Consider the following 24,272-nt stretch of genomic DNA (forward strand, 5'->3'; position numbering starts at 1 on the left):
GGCATGAGGACTGCTCCTTTGATTTGACCATATGCTAATGATGGAAAGTGTCTAGGGAGTGGTTCTTGATTATTTTAGTATCTTTTCTAAAAATGGAGGGAACCAATGTTAGAGACTATTATTTTAGTCTTAAGTATTTATTTCCTAATGGATTTAGGAAACTCTAAGAATACTAAATTTAATCTATAAGTAAGAATGCCATTCCATACATTCCTGAACTACATGCATTTAGTACTTGTTACACACACACACACACACGCACAAACACACACACACACCCCACCCACATCTCATTTATGCGGCAAGAATTCATTTTGTTTTCTGTGTCATAACCAACAACAGACCACTTTGTAGTGCTGGGGAAATAATTTTCCCAGAGAATTATTTGTAATCTGAATGCCCCTGTTTTAGTCCTAATGCTAATGAACATTTTATGCAGTTGTACATTCCCTCCTTTGTGAAGGCTCTTCTTTCTTTAGTTCTCTTTCTCACCATGCTATAGTTTACTCCTTGAGACCCTCTTCTATTTACTTTTTAAATGTAGATATTATCTAGAATATTCTTGCTTCCTTTCCTTTCTCGTTTTCTCTTCTTCCCTTACCCCTCCCTTTTTTCTTGCTCATCTCTTTCTTTCCACTCCCCCAGATCAAATTTATCTGGTTCAAATATAATCTCTGCATTGATGCATTTATTTATTTATTTACTTACTTATTTCTCCTCTTTGATCCCTCACTTCTACCCTTGACCTACGGATGTTGCCATTTTCCCTTTAAGAACTGGATCTTTGAAGGTGGGGAGTCTCCTCCCACATGCTCATGGCATGTACCTGGGGCCTGGCACCCCTGGCGCACTCAGGGGCCTGGTACACCCAGTGCCTGGTCCGTGGCGCCACCTGGGGCGCAACCTAGGACCTTCTTCGTGTAAAGCAGATGTACTAATCAACTACATTATGGAGACACTCCTCGCACTGATGCATTTAAATCAATATCTGTAACTCTGATCCCTTACCCAAGATCCTTCAAACCTGAATATCTAAGAGCTGCCAGACCTAACGATCAATATGTCCAAATCTGAACTCACGTTTCCCCCTGCAAATGAATAAACAAACAAATGCTCTATACATCTCCTGAGTCACTTGGTGAGAAGTATGAGCCCTTGCCAACTGTCCTCTTCACTGTTCCTTCTGTGTTCATCTCTTTTTATTTCCATTTCCCAAATCTGAGGGCTGAACCTTGTTCCCTTAGACAACTGTAATAACCTCTCGGCCTTTCTGATTTTGCCTCTAAATTTATTCTTCATACTTTTGTAAGTTATTTTGCCTCAAAAAACCAGTAGGAACATGCCATTCCTCTCCTCCGAAACTTCCAAGGCAGTGTCACTAGGTTCTATAAAAATCCTACTCCTTAGTGTGGAAACTGCATAGCATTTAATATTAAGCAAAATGTCAGTAAGTATTCTACTTCCCCAAATGAATCTATCACTAACTGTGTTCTGGAAACACCAAGTTAAACTGAGTAAAGTGGGTTGCTTTAAGCCAGGCATTTTTTGAGGGGCTAAAAAATTAACGTGAATTGCGAATCTTTGCCTAAGATCCTTGAAACCTAAATATTTAAGAGCCACAAGGCCTACTGATTAATATGTCCAAATCTGAACATAGTTTCCCAAATATACTGAGTCAGGGGATCCTCCTATTTACTCTTCCTTATGTCAGGGTTGTGTGAATGCCTATTTTTCCAAGCAAAATCTAAGTTTTTGATTAATTAATTAATTAATTCTCCAACAATGTCTACAAAAGGTTTACCAAAGGACAGGCACTATTCTCAATATAGGAATACACACACACACACACACACACACACACACACACAAACACACAGTAAAATGTACTTTTGAACAATTATTTCAACAGGTTCATTGGACCATAGACATATCTTTTTGCTTGACTGTACATCTAGAAATGAAAAGTTCACTGAAATTTTCATAACAGTAACAGTTCAACATTATTCTGAGGAAAAAAAGTAAAAGGAAAAACTACGTATTTGATTGGAAAACAACTATCCATTGGGGTTGAACTTATAGGAAGAGTCAATGAAATACAATATGTGATGGCATTTTGAAAACTGTAGTACACGAGGCCTCTTATGTTGCCTTTGAAATGTCTGCTTTAAAGATACTCCATAAGAAGGTCTCTTTGGCAGATCAGAGGCAAAACTCTCTTAACGAAATCCCTACCAGGTTGACTTACAACATTGAACATTTCTAAGTAGTATCCTGATATTCTAGAAAGATTCCAGGACAGATTTATTTACATTTTGTTAAGAATATGCTTTTTCTTTTTTTCTTAAAAGCAAATTATAAATTATTTTTAGTTTGTGTTACATTTGGTGCCAAGAACAAAATATCCTAGAGTTGGGCTGGGATTAGAAATAGGTCATGAGAATCAGGATGTACTAAGGGTGACTGATTATACTTCTGCACTTTCATGCGAAGATATAAACTGTAGCACAGCAAGAGTGCCTACTTCTAATGTAGTTTGTGGGTTCATACATACCAGTTTTTAATGCAAATATCAAGTCATCAAACTCCTGCGACTCTTCATCAGCTATTAGTGACCCCTGGCCATATCCTCCGGAGGAAGGGAATGTGGCGCCATTTTGTGGACTTGGCTTTAAGTCAGGAGTGGTCTGACTGGCTTGTTGGAAGGATCCTCTCTCCCAGTCAGGTGGCACCTTTTTGGATTGGGGTGGGGAGAAAAGGAAACCATAAAATGAATATATATATATTTACTCTGGAACCTACAGAAAAAAATCATATCTGCATTTCATTACACAGAACAAGTGAAAAGGATTTGTTTAGAATTAAGACTCTTAATTGTACTTTTGTTCCTTAAAAAAGTATGTTTCTCCCTGAGACAATCTAATGTGGTGATTCTAAATGATTTCTCTATTAAAATTAGTTGTAGATTTCTAAACTGTCATGTGTGAGAAAAAATTATTTTTAACCCAATCAATATATATTTTGAAGAATATGTGCAAAGAAAACTGTTAAAAAATATAAGCACTGGGGAAGAACCCTCTTAATCTTTAATCTAAGATACAACATAGAATTTTAAATATAGTAGCTACATAGGAAGACACAATGAATTGAAAAAAAAAAAAAAGATTCTCTGATAGCTCTAAACTCCTTTTTAAAAAACTAAATGATAAAAAAGATAGGCCTATCCTGAAATAATTCAATATATTTACTTCCCTCTTGGTTACTGGTTAAACATCCCCTTAATCTCTTCTTTCCTAAAGCTTTCCTTTCTCTGAATGGCTTTCTAGAATGTCTCTGACAGTCACTCACTGACTGCTGGATCAAGGCCAATTCCAAGCCTCTGAGGAATGCAGAGCACACTTCAGGGTATGCCACTGTGCAACACCCAAAATGAACATTCAAGTAGTGGCCCGAGCCCAGGAACTGAACTATCACAGCTGCTGCCTCTCAGTATAAGGTTTTCTGAGCCACTGAAGGGATGCCTCAGCTGAGAAGAGTGGCCTAACTATAGAAATAAATTTGTGAGAAGACAAACCTTAAAAAATTTTACTAAGAATTTGAACATCTAGACCAGCACTGTTCAACAGAACTTTCTGTGATGATACAAATGTTTGACATCTGCATTCGCCATTATGGTAGCTTCCAAACACATGCGGCTTTTGAGCACTTGAACGTGTCCAGGGTGATTGATGAATGTAATTTATAAGGTTATTTAATTTTAGTTAGTTTAAATTTAAATTGACACATATTGCTAATGGCTATTGCACTGAATAGTTTAGGTTTAGGCAAATACTGGACTGTGTAACCGATGAAAACACACAAAAGCAATGTTTTTAAAGATTCACTCCTGAATTGCGGATCCTAAAAATATCTATTTCAATTGTTTTCAACTTTGATGTAAAAATAACTCAGTTTTAAGATCTTTTGGGATAGGGAAATAGTATCAGATCTCTTAATATTTACGGGTACTAAAGTCATATTCCAACTTTTAAATATTGCACTTAATTTTGATCATTACCTTAATTTTAACCTATGAATAAAATTACTTTTTACATTAATATGGAAGAGAAAAAATATCACTAGGCAGGTAGATTATCTGCCTGCCTGCCTGCCTGCCTGCTTACCTATCTATAAACTGCTTCCTTTTCAGACTGATGCGCTTTGATTTCCTGACATTTTTTCAGGATGCAAAGACAAGTACTGTTCCCCTTGGCTCTTTAATACAGAGAGGACAGAATGAGCTTAGTAAGGAATGGCAGACAAGCACATCTTAGGCATTGCAGAAATTGTCAGGGACCTGCATACTATCTCTTTCTGGACAAATGTCTTCAGGTATATTTTAAAATCTGGGCAACGGTCCTAGTGCTATGGTGGCGTTACTGACAGGTTGGTGGTAATATGATTTAGACACAGGAAACCAATATGATGTGGAAAGAATGCATGGGAGCTAAGGGAGGTAGATTTCACAGAGGACATCCTGGATAGATTTTCTAGTAGTGCTGCTGAAGCACCCTTCCAAGCTTTTGATATAAAATATTTTCTGGTATTTAAACTAAAAAGAGTTTTGGCCTATTTTCTTTTCACTGAGTGTTTGTTGGGATTGAAGTAGTAAGTCGAGATGCGTGAAGGAAGAGAGCTGTGTCAGTATTTTTAGGAAGAACAGTATTTTAAAAAAACATTTCTGAAGCAGATTCAGTCACTGGCATGTCAAATTCGGAAGATTTGAAGAAAGAGATGACTGATTTCCTAGTACAAACTGCTGGTTAGTATAGGTCATAGAGTGGGGAAGAAAATGAATTCAATAATAGGCTTGATACCACAGTAGGCAAATCAAATACGATAGATCAAAGGATGTCAGCAGGAAAAAGATTTAAAAGTCACATAGCACCCTCTAACTTGTACTCTTTATGAGACAGATGGAAAGGCCTTCTATGGGAGAGAGACAGAGAGAGCGAAAGGGCAAGGACAAGGGCAAGGGCAAGGGCAAGGCAGGCACCTCCTCCATAGCACCGATAAGGTTCTGGGTGGACTTGCTGATTTCCCCTCCAGCAGGAGGCATTCCACTCCCAGGGGTGAAGAAAGCTGTACTGGGTCCTGGGTGTCCATTCACTTCCACCGTGTAACTGGCCTTCATGGGACAACACGTCTGGTTGTGTAGAATGAAGTAAACCACAAAAACATAAAGTCCCTGTCAAAGAAAAAGAACAGTAGCATGTAAAGGAAGTCTGCTACCATAGCTGAAGAATAAACACAGTTCTAAGCAGAGTGATTTTCTACAAGTGTTCTCCAAATTCTACCCAAAGTTGTAAATTAGAGAACATGTTAGAAGACTAGCAAGAGGGAACTGTAAATTTCTGAATGTCATGAAAAAGTTATTCTATGTCATTTGGGAAAACTGCCCTCTTGCTAAGAAATCATTTTTTCTTGGTTAACTGAAATGGAGCCCTACTAATACACAGACACACAGACACACACACACACACACACACACACAGACACACAGACACACACACACACACACACACACACACACACACACACACCAGAATTGCAGAAGTATATCCAATTAGCTGTGTACATTTTGTTTTAGAAAGTAACTCTTTTGCCTCCAGAAATTACTATCTTTTCCCAGATTTCACTTATTCTCATTTTCTTCCTAGCAAAATGACTGAAGTGAGGAACTAAAGCTCCAACCACCTCGCAGGCTTCTGGAAGGGCAGCACTAATGAATTTTTCTGAGTTTATTTATCTATTTCACCCACTATCTCATTCAGAAATACAATCACTAGGTAGGGATGCAGAGGAATTCTGTGGATTGCTTAATATTCAGCATGCCTTGCCTCTCAGTAAATGTTACATAAGAACAATAAAGTGATCTTGTGCATTCTTAAAGATATGCTGGCCCTTTAAATTCTTTTGCAATCTAGTCAAATTCTTGACAATTGCTCAGCTTACATCACAGATAGCAACTCAAATTTTGTATTTCTGTTCCCAACAGGGCCCACACTGCTTTCCTTCATGATTTCTACAAGGGACCTTCTGTACATGTCTAATGGTGCTTCTATAAAGCTTGTTAATTTTGACCTTTAAACTCAGACAATAAAACATGTTAAATTGTGCCTCTTGTGTCTTAATCCTGGTGTTTAAATTTGGTAAGCAAATAAGAATCTCCTGAGTTACTAAAATTCTTAAATTAATTCACAAAAATGAAAGCAATCCACTCAACTTATTAAAGAAAAGGAATTAATGTCAAGATTTTTCATAAAATGCAAATAAGTATCTTCATACTGTGGAGTTTGCATTCTCCCATAGTTCCCAACATTTCTGGGAGTATAGAAGCAATAAAGTAAATAATATACTTAGCTTGAAATTTATGTCTGCTGGTATAAACAAGAAAAAAATCTATTAGGAAATACACAAGGCATAAGAATTACAACCAACTTTTAATATAAAATGAAATCAGAGGACAGTCTGCAAGGTAGGTCGCTAGTATTTGGTTTCTGTTGCCTTTTCTGGAATACTGTTACAAATAAGGCCTTTCTCCCCTTTCTGTTAGAATAACCCCCTCCCAAATTGGCATCTAGTCCACAAAATTAACACATGTTTTAAAATCAGTGGTTTATCTGCTAAAAATATTTTAAATGTAATTACTTTAATCATGATAAAAAATTAGTAACAGAAACATTTATTTCCTTTTGAATTAGGACTGTTTTGTTTTTCTGGAATTATGTTCACGTGCAAATCACATGAACATTAGCTGAAACAAATCTTCCTGGAAACACACATACACATCCAAAATTTTTCTTGTACAAGTAATTTTTCACATGAGTATGACCTAATTACGTTGGCCACAGCGATAGACAAAACAGGAAAAAAATTAAACTGTCAGCTTTAAAAACTGTGAGAATGTCACTGATTTATTTCAGGATTTCTCTAAGTGTTACGAAGTGATAGGGTAAAAGCTAGATCAGGAAACAAAAAACATGCTTTAAAATCCATCTCTAAGGACTCATTTGTTAAAACAGCACATTCTTGTTTGTTTTTATATCTAGCCTTTTGTGCTTCAGGAAAGGAACTGGCTGCTGAAAATAACTTGCCTGTGAACACTGCACGTATTTTTTTTTTTTCTTAAAAGACTATTTACATATACAGTAAATACTTTGAATCTTTTAGATGTGCCCTAGGAAATATAAACACTGTTAAAATGGAAAGAAAAGAATGTTTAAATGCAGATAGTATGACATTTGCCTGTGTTCAGCCCAGACGGGGCAAATTTAGAAAAGGAACCTTCATTATCCGAAGTACTCAGCTGTGGAGGTTTCTGACCTCAGAGTAAAAACAAGTCCCTGTTCCAAACACTGTGTTTAATCTCAGGCTCTCTTTTGTATGAGGGTCTGTAAAAGAATTTTAAGAGAGAATCTAGAATCTCAGTTATTCAGTCCAATATGCTGACTACCCACTATGTGCACTGCCAGGCACTGAGATGCAAAAATATTTGGCTTCTTCTCTCAGGTTGCTCACAAAGACAATAATATCCTACAAAATAGTAGGTTAACTTTAAAGCAGGGCATACATCATCCGTCTGTTCTTCCTATTCTTTACCTAGTAAAGGCTTACAGAGAAGGGGCTTCTTTCTGAGCACTGCTGTTTTGATTATTTAGTTGGATCTCCTAATACAATGATAAAAAAAATGCTTTCTAAAGTCTCAAGTTACACTGGATCTGGATTGACCATACTCGCTATGGCTAACTCTATATTTCTTTTAATTCAGGAATTTAAACTCATTAAAAAAACATTCAGTGAGATACGATTGAGACCATAATGGTCTAAAGGAGTTAATAAATATTTTTAACTTCATACAGGAGCAAAATAAGTACAGGAGATTTTGGCTGATTATCTCAATACTTTCCATCAGTTCCATATGAAGTGAGAAAGAATCGACATTGGCATTTGACAATTTTAACCAAGGAGTGGTGGCAGATGAGAAACTGATTAAGCCCTGTCTCTGAAGGAAGTGAAGTTGTTGGGCTTTATACTGATTTGGAGAACTCATCTGAGAGTGTCCCCTGTGAGGGCTAAAAAACAGCCCTCAACTAGGAGCAGTAAAACTTTGCAGGACCTGTAAAAAGATCTCAGAAGAGGGTAAAACTCAGGTATTCAAACCATCATTGCACACGAGCTGTTTAAGTCAGCAATCCTCTTTGTCCCTGCCTCTCCTACCCCACAATTCCTTCAAGTTACAGGAAAGTGGCTCAAGTATCAAATGCATTAAATAAACCCATTTAACAGCTGCATAGGCACATTTCTTTAACGTTATTTGTCTCCAAATAAAGTGAATCATTAATTAGATCATGATTTATTTCTCCTGTACTCTGTTATCTTTCACTCACAGCCAGTTTTCTAGTGTGACAGACTTCACATTTGTCCTTCACCAACAAGCATTCACACACCATACAGCAAGAACTCACAGCAACCCTGAACTAAATGTGTTGAACAATCTGACATATTGACTCCATATGGCCTCTGTTTCTAGTATTTATTTCAGATTCTCACAGTTTTGACCAATGATATATGATAAAAATATGCAGGTAACAGTGCCTAGCCTACCATTAAAACCCAAAGAATTGAATCCGTCTAGATATTAAATTTAATGTGGTGCCAGAACTTAATACATGAATAAAAGAAGAATAAAAAGCTGGAGACCTACAGACAATGAGGGATCGGTTTTACAAACGCCAATATATTTCACTCCATGCAAAGACAACTGATGAATAACAGTACTATCAGGAGCTGAAACTGATTGTAAGTGAGACATATCATGACTCAGAATTTGAAAATAAAGGAAGATATTTTGCTAATATAAATCCAGTAATTCAAGATGAAAATGACAGATGAAGGGAATTAAAGAAGCTAATAGGTTAAGAAAAATACTTATGGATTGGTAATTGCTATCTTTGAAATAGAAGTTATGATTGTAACTAAAGATGAATAAAAAGATATAATATTAATATAAAAAAATTTCCTAAAAAATACAAGAAGAACTGAATCTAGAGATTAAAAGTGTAATACCATGGACCAGGGAAATTTTGGTATAGGTTCCTTAATTTCCAAATCTCTTAATAAAGGTAAATTTTAGGATGATTTCAGACTTCTATACCTCAACTCTTAGTGTTAAAAAATAATAGAGCAATATCTCTTAAGTTCTGAGAAAAAAGTGGTCTAAGAATATTGTACTCAGGCAACACAGCATTTGAAACTATCAAACATCAAAAAAAAAAATGCTGGGAATTCGGCACCCACAAATATTCTTGGGGGGGAACTCTCAAACTATAAGATAATAAAATATAACCAATAAAAACATGAAGTGCCCGTAGAGAGCAAAAAACATAATTCAGTAATGTAGATAGCAAAGACATCATGTAAAAGACCTATATGCGTTTAGATATAGAACCAATACTGAAAAAAATTATGAGAATTATATTTACACACTCAAGTGTAAATGTTAAGTATCTAGACAATGTAAAAGCATAATAACTAAAAATAAATGCCTAAAGTTGGGAACAGTGGAGATGGGAAAAGATCTGAGTATTGATGAATTATCATCTTTTTTAGTATCAAGTAACTGATACTACGAAACTGAAATACTTAGGTGATAAAAACCAGTGATTCCATTACTTTATGTATAATTTCTTTTCTTAATTTAAGAGAAACTTTTGCCTCTCCTGTGGTAATTAGGATATTTTTTGTGGTGTAGAAGTATTTTTTTGAAATTTGATAATTATTTCTCTTCTACTTTAGTTTTTCTTGTGGCATATTCAAGGAGACTGAAATTAAATATTGCATATTACAGCAACTATAACATGGTTATATTTAAAAACTTATTTATATTTAGGCAACCAATAATATTTAGTATGCCTAGAAAGATGTCTGGAATGAGGTTCACATAATATTATTTTTACTTTAAAAACAGTTAATAGCCTTTAAGGAGACCTAATGACATGGAAATGTGTAAAGTAGGAATAATTTTTTAAATGATCTTTTACATTTAATGAATTATTGGCTCTTCCTCATGTTTTTCATTCCTTTCTGTAGAATTGGACTTCTCGCATATCATTTCCCCTTTCCTTCAGCCTGCAGAACTTTTTGGTGTTTCCTGTAGTTCAGATTTGTTAGAAATACATTTGCTCAGTTTTTATCTGCATGAAAATGCCTTTATTCCACCTTCATTTTAGAAAAAATATTTTTTAAATCATTCTTTTATTTTTCATTATAGTTGGCACATAATATGTTTCAGGTGTACAACAGAGTGATTTTACATTGATATAACTTATGAAATGATAACCCCAATAAATCTAGTACCCGTAGGACACAGTACATAGTTATTACAATATTATTGACTATATTCCTAATGCTATACTTTACATTTCCATGACTATTTTGTAACTACTAATTTGTACTTCTTAACCCCATCCCCTTTTCTACTATGCCCTGCCCCAACCACCCTATCTGGCAATCTTCAAAATGTTCTCTGTATCTGTCAGTTTGTTTCTGTTCTGTTTATTTTCTTCCCTATATTCTACATATAAGTGAAATAATATGGCATTTGTCTTTCTCTGTCTGACTTACTCCACTCAGCACAATACCCTCTAGGTCTATCCATGTTGTTCATTTTTTTTTTTTTTGGCTGAGTAATATTCTATTATGTGTATGTATGTATATGTATGTGTGTATGTATACACACATACATATACATACATACATACACATAATAGAATACGATATACATATATCACGTTTTCTTTACCTATTGATCCACTGTTGGACACCCGGGTTAACTCCATATCTCAGGGGCTATTGTAAATAAGGCTTCAATGAACATATAAATTTACATGTCCCTTCAAAGCAGAGTTTTGAGTTTCTTCTAATAAATCCAGAAATGAGATTACTGGGTTCATCTTTGGCTCCTGTTCTAGTCATTGTTCTAAAGTCTATTTTGTCTGGTATAAGTATTGCTACCCCAGGTTTATTTATTTATTTTTCGTTTCCATTTTCATGAAATATCTTTTTCCATTTGTTTACCTTCGGTCTGTGTGTGTCTTTCAATCTGAAGTGAGTCTCTTGAAGGCAGTACAGGTAAGGATTTTGTTTTCTTATTCATTCAGCCACCCTATCTTTTGATTGGAAGATTTAATCCACTTACATTTAAAGTAATTGTTGATAAATATGTAGTTATTTTTATTATTCATATTTTTAACCCTTTTTCTTTCTTCTTCTTTTTCTTTCCTCCTCCTCCTCCTCCTCCTCCTCCTCCTCCTCCTCCTCCTCCTCCTCCTCCTCCTCCTCCTCGAAGTCCCTCTAACATTTCCTGTAATACTGGTTTGGTGGTGGTGAACTCCTTCAGCGTCTTTTAGTCTGGGAAGCTCTTTATCTGTTCTCTGATTCTAAATGATAGCTTTGCTGGATAGAATAATCTTGGTTGCAGATCCTTGCTTTTCATCACTTTGACTATTTCGTGCCAACCCCTTCTGGCCTGCAAAGTTTCTGTTAAGAAATCACCTGATGGGAGCTCCCTTATAGGTAACTAATTGCTTTTAGAGAAATATTTTCAGTGGATATAGAATCCTAGGTTAACAGGTTCTGTCCTTTGTTTGTTAGGGGACTTTATAGATATCATTCCATTGTCTTGGTTTCCAGAGTTTCTGATGAGAATAGTGTTAATTTTTATCATTATTTTCTTGTATACAATGTTCCCTTTACTTCCCCAAGCATCCCTCATGATTCCCTATTTAGAATTTTCAAGATTCTGACTATGACATGCCTAGGTATATTTTTCTTTTCTTTTCTTGGGGTTCTCTAAGCTTTTTGGATCTGTGGTTTGTGCAATTTAATTTAGAAAATTCCTAGTCATCATTGTTTCCATTATGGTCACCTAATGTTGATGAGGATTACTTATGAATGAAGTGTGAAATGATTTTAAGTTTTTAATCTTTGTACTTTTATTGTTTTAATTCTTTATAATAAATATTTATCCCTTCCTTCCCCTCAAAATTAGTGATTTGACAAAACAAAAAACTCTAAGCAAACTTGTCAGTATATTAGTAATGATCAATTCTATATAATGGGAATATGGATACATGGGCCATTTATTATTGTTTTTCTTTATTTTTAAAACTTAGGAACAAAGATTATCAAATAATAGGCATGCTTTTTTTTTGACATAAAGAAAATGTGCAATTTCAAAATCTCCAAATATATATTAATTCTGTTATGAAAAATAGTTAAGGAATAGGCAGTGGAATCATACAAGTGGCCTAATCAACACCACCTATCTTTTAGATAGTCTGAGAAAGTGCACAAAACAATGCAGCATAAGGGAGTTAGAGGAATGAAATCTTCACTAAAATTTGGCTATCTGTAGCTTACAAATTACAAATTTGGGATTAAAAAAAGAATATCTTACATTAAATTGTAACCTCCCGGAAAGCAAGAAACTATGTCCAGTTCACTGTTGTATTTTTAGTTTATAGCACGGTCCCTGGCACACAGGAGGCGCTTAAGAAATAATTGTTAAATGAGAGATTACGGTTTTTAAATTTCATCAGTGGGATGGTGTGGGGACGGACTTGGGTCTGAGGCATATGTTGGTTCAAGTCCTGTGATTTTCTCACTATAGTTAGGTAACTCAGTAGTTCAATAAAATTTTGTTTCAGCTTAGTATTTCTGTTTCACATGTTACATGTGCCAATACTCTCTCATGGGAGAATGAAGTGTTCACACCCGGCTGAGTCTCCGCTCTTCTGGGTCGGTATAACCTCTGGTGGGGGATGTATATAGCACGGAATACCCAGGTGATTTCTGGCTGTGTCTGGCTTCTCTGCTGGGGCTAGGTTTATATATTCCTGCTGGTCCTTCTTGTGGCTTCTTCTCTTTACGGGCTTCACAGCTTTCTGCTTTTGCTCTCCACTTGGAAGACATCCCTGCAAAGTCTCCATGACCTCTGTTTCTGGCTTTGCACTGCTCTTAGGTTGCTGACCTACTGCTATTTTGCTTCATCAGTGACTGTGCAGCAACGATAAAAGATTTCATACCAATGACAGAATTGAAAAGACAAATATAATATTTCTGCATTTGTAGACTTTTTTCAGGCATGAGAAAAGTAGAAATTTCACCTTTCATAACAATGAAATCTTGTTAAACTGTTCTTATTTTTCATACTTTAAGTTGCTTTTGTTAATGTTCTTTTTTATAAGAATCACAATCTAACATGCGCATTAAATATACAGAGAAAGGAAACGAGTGAGTTCATCTTGACAGCCATTGGTTAGTCAGCATAACCGAAATCCTTAGAAATCTGAGGAAACAATTATTACTCAAATTCTTTTAAAATTATTTGGACGGGATAGGTAATTCCCTAGTGTTCACCATAGGTTATATCAAATTCTTCTAAAATTTCTTACTAATCTAAGGGACACTATCTATTTAGAGCTAGTAGAATCAATAATAGTTCAGTTGCTTTAGTCTACTGGCTTCAGAATTGTCTATGACTAAAATATGTGGGTAATAGGCCTTCAGTTTCAAGGTCTGGGCTTAGACAAAATGTTTATCTTAACTCTGTAATCCCTAGAAACAACAATTCTATAGGTTTTTATCATAAATATCCAGAGTATAGACAAGATATTTTTCCTCTTATATAATCAGGGTTTCTTTCTGCAATTTAAGAACATATTTCCCTGCATGTCACTTACAGACACGAGAAACGTTTGTTCAGTCTTTATGACAAATGCTCATGAACCAAAAGACAATTATTAGGTCACTCCTCAGCAATCTCATCTCCAGATGATATGATCCCTCTTCCCTCAGCCTCTCCTCTTGAACATTGTTCTACAGAGCTTCATCTCTGAGAGTCTCAATGTTCTTCATGCTTCCAAATTTCAAAGCGTGGGGAATGAATTAGTCATGATACTACTTATGAGAAGCCAGGCTGTTCCTGACAAGATCGAAGGAATGAAAAATTAAGCTTTTTTATTTTTTCTTAAGTTACAAGAACACAAATTCCTGACCCCACCAAATGCCTGAGAGTTCCTAGATTAGAGACTTTTCAGAAGTACAAATCAAGTTGGGTATTAGGATTGAGGGATAGAGAAGGCTGGAGGTGGTCACAATAGTACTGAGATGAACTAAAAAATGTAGAAGAGGCTTGAAATCTGAGAATAATTTTTTTAAGGTTTTAATAAAAAGTGAGAAATGAACAGAGTTGGAAAAAGCTTTGAATATAAAAAATATTTTATATAAATAATGTAGATATCAACTGTACCATGCTTATTTAAATCTTGTTAAAAGTATTTTTTAAAAATAATATTTTGAAAGCATTTTTTATTTATTCTGAGAAATCTGTCACAGGCAACTAAAAATAGCCAAAGTCTATACAATGAAATAATATTAATAACTACAATACCAATAAGAAAATAAAATGAGTTGTTTTCATGTCCTCTGGTGTGGTTCTTCTATGCAGAAGACTGTGCAAAAGTTCACTTTTAGTTTTGTCTAATAGTAAAAACACGTGCAGGGTGTCCAGCAAACTGTGGTCATGGGTCAAGTAAGCCCACTGCCGATCTGCATATGTATATCAAGCCACCATGATGTGTACTCTAAATACCTTATACTTTTATTTGTCAATTATACCTCATAGAACCGAACAAAAACAAACACACATAACAATAAAAAGGACAAACTACTGATACATACAACAGCATGAATGAATGCCAAAAATTGGTATTCTGAGTTAAAAAAGCCAGAGACACAAAAGAATACTTACTGCACAATTCCATTGATACAAAATTCTAGAAAATACAAATTAATATAGTGATAAAAGGCAGATCAGTGGTTTCCTGGCTCTAGGAGCAGAGGGAGGTATGTTCTATGTGGGGAGCAAATCTTTGGGGGCTGATAGAAACGTTCTATATTTTGATTGTGGTGGTGGTGGTTTCACTGGTGTGTAACCGCCTGTGTTTCTGAAAGCTTAAGGACAAACTAGGGTTTGAATTTGTTGTTTTAATAAATTGAACACTAATCTTTAAGCCATGGGTCAGCACACTTCTTTTGAAAAGAGTTACACAGTAAATATTTTAGATTTAGCAGGACATATGGTCTCTTGTCGAAACCATGCTGAAATTTGAATTTCATACAATTTTCACATCACAAAATATATTTTCCTGTTTATAATTTATCAATGTAAAAACCATTCTTAACTCTATAAGCACTTTTAAATATAGTTTTTGTTAGTATCCTTTATATTGCCTTTTTGAAAACAAGTCTTTAAAAATTTAGCATTCAGTATCTATTAACCACTCTATTCATTAAGCTTAATTTTTTGGACAGTAATAGGTGACCAAAGAATAGTGTTGATGATGAAAAGGAAAAACTGGATGACCCAATAAAAATAAGAAAGGAGAAGGAATCACTTTGCTGTGGAAATTAAATTTCATACATGTTGAAGTGAAAACACATAAGATTATTTTAAGTATTAGACTGCGGTCATGAGAGAAGGCAAGGTTAGAGACCTAAATGTGGAAATAGCTGTGCAGTGGTAAAAACTGAAGCCATTGGGTGTATGCTTTTATTTTTCAGGGGAGACACTATGTAGAGAAAATAGCTGAATGCTCAAGATTAAACACAGCTGGAGGATATACAGGAAGAGGAACCAGTGAAGTAAACAGAAATGACCCACTGGTCAAGCAGGTCAGCTAAGAGGACAGCCGCAACTCACTGTCTCAGGAAGGCCAAAACAAAATTCTGTTCCAGAGGAATGAAGTGGTCCACATCATCAAACACAGACATCGCGAAGAAGGAAAAAAAGGCATTTATTCATTTCAGAGTAACTGATGTCTTACGGAAAAACACAGTTATGATAGAGAGAGTGGTGAGAATAGATTGACATAGGTAAGATACATAGTTCTGTCAAGAAAAAGGTACCCTTTGGTTAGGGAATAATCTGACTCATGATATGAGATCAGTAAGTTTGATAACTACATGTTAACATTTGATGGGAGTATTTTCTTCCTTTCTCCCCACCTACTTCATTCATCACTATTCTTTTTTTCCTAATTAAATTTATTGAGGTGACATTGGTCAATAACATTATATAAGTTTCAAGTGTATAATTTTATAATACATCATCTGCATATTACATTGTATTTTCACCACTCAAGGTTTTTATTCTTATTTTGAGCAAAGACTGAGTTCAATTTCTTTAGATTACAAACTAAATGAGTCCCATGTGAAGTTACTGAATGAACATTGCACACGTCACATTTTCTACAATGCTAGGTTAACATGGGTGTGCCTTCCTGCCAATTTTACATCTTCACTGACACCAAGGTCCCTTCTGGAGATGTCCATTTTTTATATTCCTGACTTATTCCTGTCCCACAAATTGCTGAAGGCAGTCAGCCAGCCAGATACATAACCACTGATCTTCTAAATCTTTTATATTGCTTTTAAAAGGAAAAAAAAAAACAGTAAAGTTTTAAGAAATGGCTCATTTTATCATAATGTAGTTAATTAAATATCAAAAACGATCTAAATGGTCTTGTTTTAGAAACATTCTCAGATGAGTCAATTTTAAAATAATGACATAGTCTCTACAGTGTTTATAGAAATGTAGAACTCAACTTTCTGTGCTTTGCTGTACTGGAACACACAGGTATAAATCATGCACGGGAGAGATTGGAAGAAGTTTCTCATGATGGGTACAACTGGCAAATTCTGGAACGTCTCAGCAGCAGGCAAAAACTTCTTGAGGTATCACATTTCTGGGAATCTTTGCATTTATAGATTTGAAATAACATAGCATCTACACAGAAATCAATAATAATTTCAGATATTAACAAAAGAATATATAGTCAAATATTATTTGTTATTATTTTTAAGTACTTTTTCTGATGATTAACAAGCTACTTAGCAGGAACAAATCACTTAATATCTTTTTTGTTGTAATTTCCTAATCTGTGAAACAAGGACACTAGATTTCTCGAGGGATGCTCTGTGGAACAACTGAGTAACAAAATTCTAAAAAAAAATGTATAGATAATTTAATGTTAAAAATCAAAAATTTAAAGCAGTCCAAGTTCATACTTAATATTTACTACAGAAGAGGAAAAGAAAGAAAAAACAAACACAGAGAAGCCCCCTCCCCCCCAAAAAAAAAGAAAGAAAAGAAAAAACCAAATCTTAAAATTTATCCCAAATCTTTACACTCAAAAATAACCACTTTATCTTGGATATAAACTTTCTTAAAACTACAATTCTAGACAGGGTTTATTTTTCTCAACCTGTTAATTATATAAGGACATGTTTTCATATGTAAGCATTTTTTTTTTTTTTGAATAAGAACAGGAATTTGGATTTATAGTTGGCCAATAGTTGGATAACCTTGGGTCCTGGTTTACCTGGGACAGTCCTAGTTTGCTTGGGATTTTGGTGGTAGACTGTTGTCTCAGCATTTTTATTAACATCACCCCCTTTCCCTTAAGTATCAATGACAATGACTTATGTGGCAATTTAGGAGAGATAGATAGAGCTCTGCATGGACCTAGCATTGTGGAAGCTATTCTATTTGATATAGTGGAATTATCAAGTGTATCCCAATAAAAACACAAGTCTAAATCAGCCCTCTTTAGATGAGGATAGTCTGCAATTTAAAGTCTTTCCTATCTTTGATTCATTCATTGCATTAATACATAATAGCTGAGTTTCCACCTAGTATTGCACTATAGGTTGCATGCAGGCAGCAAACAGATAGGTTCAGTCCTTTTTCCAGAGTATTTCGTGTCCAGTTATATGGTTCAATACTTAAAGCTCTACCAGGAGTCCCTTTGCTCCCTGAACCTAAGGGTCACTGCTGGAGGGGAACTCAGGAAAGTAGAAGGCGGGTCCACAAGGTGGCCTTACCTAAATTTGGTAATGTTCTGAATATTTTCTCTTTCTTTAACAAAATAATTCTGTGTATTATTATTTTAAAAGTTTTTGAGTGTTTACTATATGGAAAGTTCTGTGATTCATAAAATAATGTAAAAGATGTAGTACCTGCTTCACAGACTTATACTAGAGTTAAAAATATGAGCATACAAGTAAAATTAAGTCCTGTGACCTAGAATACACGCTATGATGTAGTTCCAAACTCTCAAACTTGTTTTGCAAAAGAAAATTCAACTTTGCAACTGTAGGTAAGTTTCATATGTATTACCTCTATTGTGATGAAAATCAAAGGGAAAACAAGATTTAGTTTTACGTATTTATTCTGCAGGCAATTTTTCAAAGCTCAATTTACATATATATTATACTGGTAGGAAAAGATAAAGTTTTTAGTACTGTCTTTTTTAATTACCATGACCTCAAGTTAATCAATTATTTTCTTTTTTTAAAAAAGAATATTCTTTTTCTTAGATCAAAATAAATATAAAAATCAGTAAATGGGTATTATAAAGTTTTATATCTGGAGTCCAAGGATATTATTCATTATCTTCTACTATTTAAGAAAGTGTTCAATTTTCGTGATTGATAACATAACAAAAAATCTAAATAAGTGTTTTAGTCTAGCCCTAAACTTAAGTTTCTTTATGGTTTATAAGAATACTCATAAAAAAAATGGAATTTAAAGTCAAATATATTGAGATTGAATCTCTAATAAGTACTAGTATAACAAGTAAATTTTATCCTAATTAGTATAATAAGTAGCTCTACCACTTGTTAAATACTGTTATGTTGGGCTATACTTTGTTTATATGAACCTCAGTTTTTTCATCTGTACAATAGGAATATCAATATCAGTTACCTCAATGGATTACTTTGAGACTGACTCAAATAAAATCATCGTAAGATATATAGTTGTAAGCTGTAAATTTGCTTTAAAAATATAAGGTGATACTGTTTTCATTGATAAAAAGATTTGCACAAAGTTAGTCTCATCCTTAACTGGGCTGATTTCTTTCTTTATACAGCGAGGTTATGTTTTGAGAAATAATGTAACATTATAAGGCCAAGAAGGATCTTCATGGTTGAATATTTTACCTGGTTCAAAACAACTTCTTTTCCAGAACTGTTAGAGAATAAAAACCGAGGTGCTGTTTTGCCTTAAGTGTGATTATAAATATAATTCTTGCTATCTTTCTTAAGGCACGGGCATCAGTTTCCTCATTGATAGGGCTTATTCTTTATTGAATCATGTCACAAAACATGGAGGGAGAGGGGAAGTGTTGATACTTCAGTGGTTTCCAATAACTTCTGAGTAGAGAATACAATTTCATAAGTTGGCTGATAAAAGCCTCTGCAGTTTGGTCCTTGTCTGTCCCCAGTCTCTGCCTCAGAGTCCATACTCCAGGCATACTGAACCACCAGGCACACTTGCAGTTCCTCCAAATGTGCTGGGCTTTCTCTCAGGTTTGCCTTGTGAACTTGCTGTTCCCTCTGCTCCCTGAACTCCCCTAGCCTGGCTGGTCCTAATGATTAGGTAAGGATTGTCCTCCTCCACGATGTTGAGATGCTTCTTTGGCTATCTCACCACCCCATACTGTGTTATGTACCCCAACACTCTGCACCCCACATCCTAAGCATCCCCTTTTACGACAATCATGATGTTCTATCCTAACTGCCAGTTTTCTAGTTGGTCTCCTATATCAAACCACAGCCTGTAAATTTAAAACAAAACAATGGTATTTCTTCACTGCCATAAGCCCAATACGGTGCCATGCAAATGGCAAGTTCTTAATAAATATTTGTGGAGTGGATGAGTGACATAAAGTCCACAAAAATCTGTTTTGCCTGGGCCTTAGAAAATAAGGGCAATAAAAACCAGAATCCTTCTATGAACAGCCTTAATGACTTACTCTTTGACTAAGAAATGGGTCCAGTTGTACCATCTGTGTCATTTCCTTAATATATGTTCACAGAAATTCTGGAGGGTTTAAATTGAGGTGCTCTCTAGCAGCTGCTCCCATGACTCAGATCCCAAGTAAATGAAGGTATGAGGGTATGTAACCACAAACTTTTATAGGCTGCTAAGTTGGAACAAAACCACCTATCGTGGGAGGGGATCAAAGTCATGTTATGGGAAAGGCAATAAAAGCTGAACTCTGTGTGTGTGTGTGTGTGTGTGTAAAGCCTTTGGAAGTATAAGCATGACACATTTTACTATTTTATTGGTTTAAAAATAATCTTAATTTAAGTATATTAGACACTAGTTACATCTAAGAAGAAAACTTGCTAAAATGAAAGAACTAAGCCCCAAACCCCAAATTTTGGTTTCCCTTATCTAGTTTTGCAAATCTTTCATGAAAATAGTAGTTTGTACTTTAAGTTTTACCACCCTTATAAAAGAATTAATATTTTACAAAATTATTCTAATCTATATTGTAACTTATAGAATAAAAGTGTGGGATTTATAAGATAAAAAAAATCCCATATTCTCTGAAAAAACAATCTTGAGAATGTAAGGAAACATTCTAGATTTGTGTGAAGAAAATTTTGCACAGTCAATAAAAACTACCTGGTAATATTTATTTACATGTTATTGATGAAAAATAGTGAATATTTTTATTCTATCACACAATAAAAGATGATTGTGATCCTTTGTATGATTTGTCAATGACAAAAAAGTCTGGACACTGGAAGAGCAGGTCATTCTTTTAAGACATGTTACACAGGATAATATTCTCTGTGCTTGCCCATCTTTTCCCCAAGGAATCACGGACACTTATCTCTATAGTTTACACACTGTTTCCTTTTCCTTACATATTTTACACATATGTGTGAAATTAATAGACTTGAGATACTAGTAATTGAGTCTTTTTCATTTTATTAAATCTTTAATATAGGAAGCTGAAGTCAGTGGTATACTGTGCATTTTTTAAGGGTAGCTATACTTTAGAAGAGGCGCTGATCGTCTTGGAGTTACAAGTCGAGTTACTGCCTAATTGACAGTAGGTACACATCTTTAATAAGCTATGTGATGGGGTTAACGTCTGTATAAACATCTGTTAAAATAAATGCTCTTAAAAACATGCTCATTTATTGTAGTAGCAAATCAAACAAAGTTAGTGGGATTCCCAGAAGTATAAGATTCAAGATCCAGCAGACAAAAGAAGAAAGGTAATTTCTATCTCGTGGCACATCTCTGTGTGCACTTCTCATGCACTGTATTAGGTGCTTTGTAAAAATTGTTATTCAAATCCTCCAATGATCCTATGAAGTAGGGGTTATCATCCTGCCTCCTAAGAGCCTTCCTTCAAAGAGGTTCAGTAATTTCCTTGAGTAGAGTTATCCTGAGCAGGCCCGGAAACCTGGGTGTGAAGTGGCTGGTAGCGCAGGTGTTTGGGTTTCCCTCATATCAGAGGAGTGAAGTGGTTCAGGGTAGTGGCAAAATCCAGACCGGACCAGGTGGCATTAGTAGAGCTGGAGGGCACCGGCAGCTGTGTAGGCTGGATCACTGACACACACCAAAGTCAAGAGAATGGCCCAGGATATCTGGGATGACCTCGTCTCTCTCCTCCTTCCCACCCAATCCAATCCATCATCGAGTCCAGTCAATTTCACCTCTAAAATGTCTCTTAAACCTTGAACTTCTCTCCAAATCCACTGTTAATATGCTAGTCAGAGTCTCACATCTTCACCAAGAGATTCCTGTCTTGGTATCTCTGTATCAACTTACTCCTACTCTCTTCCTCTCTTCTCCTCACTAATTCTCCATGACAGAAAATGTCACTTCACTGCTTATAACTCTTTAATGCCACTACTTTTAAGATAAAGGCCCCTATCCTAACATGTCTTATAAGCCTCTGCACAAACTGGAGTCTATTACTTTTTCAAGCTCATTGTCGCCAACCTGCCTACACTTACTGTATCTAGTTACACTAGTCTAATTTCAAGTCTCTCACTTCAAGGCCTTTGCGTATCAATTTTTTAAATCATTTCACTAATGTATATTACACAGGTAGGATGGCCAGACATGGTTCTCAGTGCTGTTCCCTCAAATACTGCTCTGACTAGAGAAACACATAATCCCCCTTGGGCCTGGCACCATTTAGCCTTCTGATCTCACTTCCTCAAGTGAGAGGACTTTCTTCTGTTTATGCTTTCATAGTACCCCGTACTACCCTCTCACAGAATTTATTACAATTTTAAACAATATGCGATTACTTTATTAATATTTGCCTCCCACAGTAGGAGTAGCCTCTTTGATTTTCCACATTCTGTTTGGGACCATTATTGCTTAGTTCTCAAATGTACCCTCAGAACCTGATGTGACAACTGACTTAACAAATATCTTTGAATGAATACATGATGAGAGAAGCTCTCTGTTGAAATCTTTTCAGCAATAATCTAGAATATGGCTTGTAAATGTATTACTAATGAAGATAATAGCAAAACTCAAATTTATCAGAAACTCCTAAGGGACTTCTAATTAAAGACACCGTGCTCTACAATGTAAATAGTTAAAATAAATTTAACAATTTGTTCTTTAAAGATAAACCATTTAGGAAACCAATGACAAGTGATCATTTAGGTTGCCAGTGTGAGTTAAGACTGTCAGAGATTCTTAGTGACTAAGCAATGACCCAGATGCTTTATTTCTTGATGTTCTCTTTCATTTTTAAATTTAGAAATTTACCAGTCCCCTCCACACAAAGGCATAGATGCTTTATCAGATGAATTCGGCTTAATGGAAACATGCTTTTCCAGCACATATTTTTTTCCTATTTAATTTTATAGTCACTAATAATTTGGACAATCTCTAGGTCCACCTGCTGACTATTCATCCCACTTCAAAATCAAGGAGGTGTCAGGCATTGTGAAAAATACACAGATCTATACTCAGGACACCTGGATTTTAGTCTCAGCTGTCACTAAATAGTGCTGAAAGTCGAGGGTCCACAGAATCAAGGTGTGATGTAGAGTGGATTATATAAGTCTTTCTAGAATTAAAATTTCAATTTTTTTTTTTTTTTAGTTGCAAATATTTTGTTTCCTCTTGGGGCTTGTCACAAAGGTTAAATCTAGGAATTTACTTTCTGTTGATAACTGGTCCATTTCCCCAGCCACACACAAATCTCACTGTAAATTAATACATCATGAATATTTAAGTAGTGAATCAGCTTTCTGGAGTTTTTGTCAAATTTGAGACTTTGAACCTGCAAAGTTAAGAATCAAACTTTGATCTATGGTGTCTCCAAAGATAAAGGCAGCTTCTAAAATATACTTGCGAAAAAATAAATGATACCACATTATATACATCATTAAAATATTTCTGAATCCAATCACGGCAAATGATTACAGAACTCAAAGGAAGGAGAGAATTCTACCTTCTTTCTAAAATGTTTTCAAATTTAGCCTGGCCTCATGGCCTGTGTCACTGAGAACTGTAGTGGAGGAAAACTAAGAAATAGATCTTTAATAGTCATTTTTACTGTTCTTGCTATGTACATTACACTTACATATGTTAGAGAAGAAAGAACGTCTCTAATAAATGTCAACCATATTTGTTTACAACTAAAGGAAAAGGATTTCAGATTCAGTTCTAACCTATAAATGCAACAACAAAACATTCTCTCTCTACATATCTGTCTAAATAATTTTGATCTTAAAACACCCACAACACTCTGCATCAATTTCTTAGTCCAGAAAATTACATATTTTAAACCCAGGCTTTTCCTATTTTAGGTTGATTACTATTTTTCCTCATCTCATACTAGAGCTTTTGGTTTTAATTACAGAAGTCTTGTTTTGTTTTTCCAACATTAAATCCTCCCCCTCACTGTCTTTATAATAATCCTCTAGGAACTTAAAGGGAAAATTTATTTTCCAGTGAATTCTGTCCTTTCAGATTTGCCTAAGACCAATGGTGATAATTCAAGTGCTAAGTTTAGTGTGGTTATTAACAGTTTACTGCAAAAAGAGAATGGGCTTTCATGTCTTTACAACTTTTTTGCCTGTGTTTGCGGGGGGTGGTGGAGAGTCATTTAAATTTACAATACACCAATGTAAGTTAATGTGTTGAAAAGGTATAATGAATCTTTCATTATTCTTAGCATTCACTCAAGTATTTATTCATTTATGGATGTGTTCATTCGTTCAACATTTACTGAGCACAGGCATTGTTAGGGTTTGAAACAAAGAGATACAACATAAATGCGTGTCTTCAAGTGACTATGAAAGTCAGGTCAGTGAGAGAAAAACAAAAGTAA

General features: G+C 35.0%; 1 protein-coding gene across 3 annotated transcripts in view; it reads right to left on the minus strand.

Annotated features, from left to right (window-relative positions):
• The window catches only part of ADGRV1 (adhesion G protein-coupled receptor V1), a 473,598-nt gene that overhangs the window by 6,785 nt on the left and 442,541 nt on the right, over positions 1-24,272 (minus strand). For all 3 annotated transcript variants that reach the window (XM_036225348.1, XM_036225347.1, XM_036225349.1), the window contains 2 exons: positions 5,033-5,224; positions 2,552-2,729 (listed from right to left, as the gene is read on the minus strand). In XM_036225348.1, the coding sequence (XP_036081241.1) occupies positions 2,552-2,729; positions 5,033-5,224 (370 nt within the window). The remainder of the gene's footprint in view (positions 1-2,551; positions 2,730-5,032; positions 5,225-24,272) is intronic.

The sequence above is a fragment of the Rousettus aegyptiacus genome, unplaced genomic scaffold (genome assembly GCF_014176215.1).
Source record: "Rousettus aegyptiacus isolate mRouAeg1 unplaced genomic scaffold, mRouAeg1.p scaffold_m13_p_8, whole genome shotgun sequence".
NCBI lineage: Eukaryota > Metazoa > Chordata > Mammalia > Chiroptera > Pteropodidae > Rousettus > Rousettus aegyptiacus.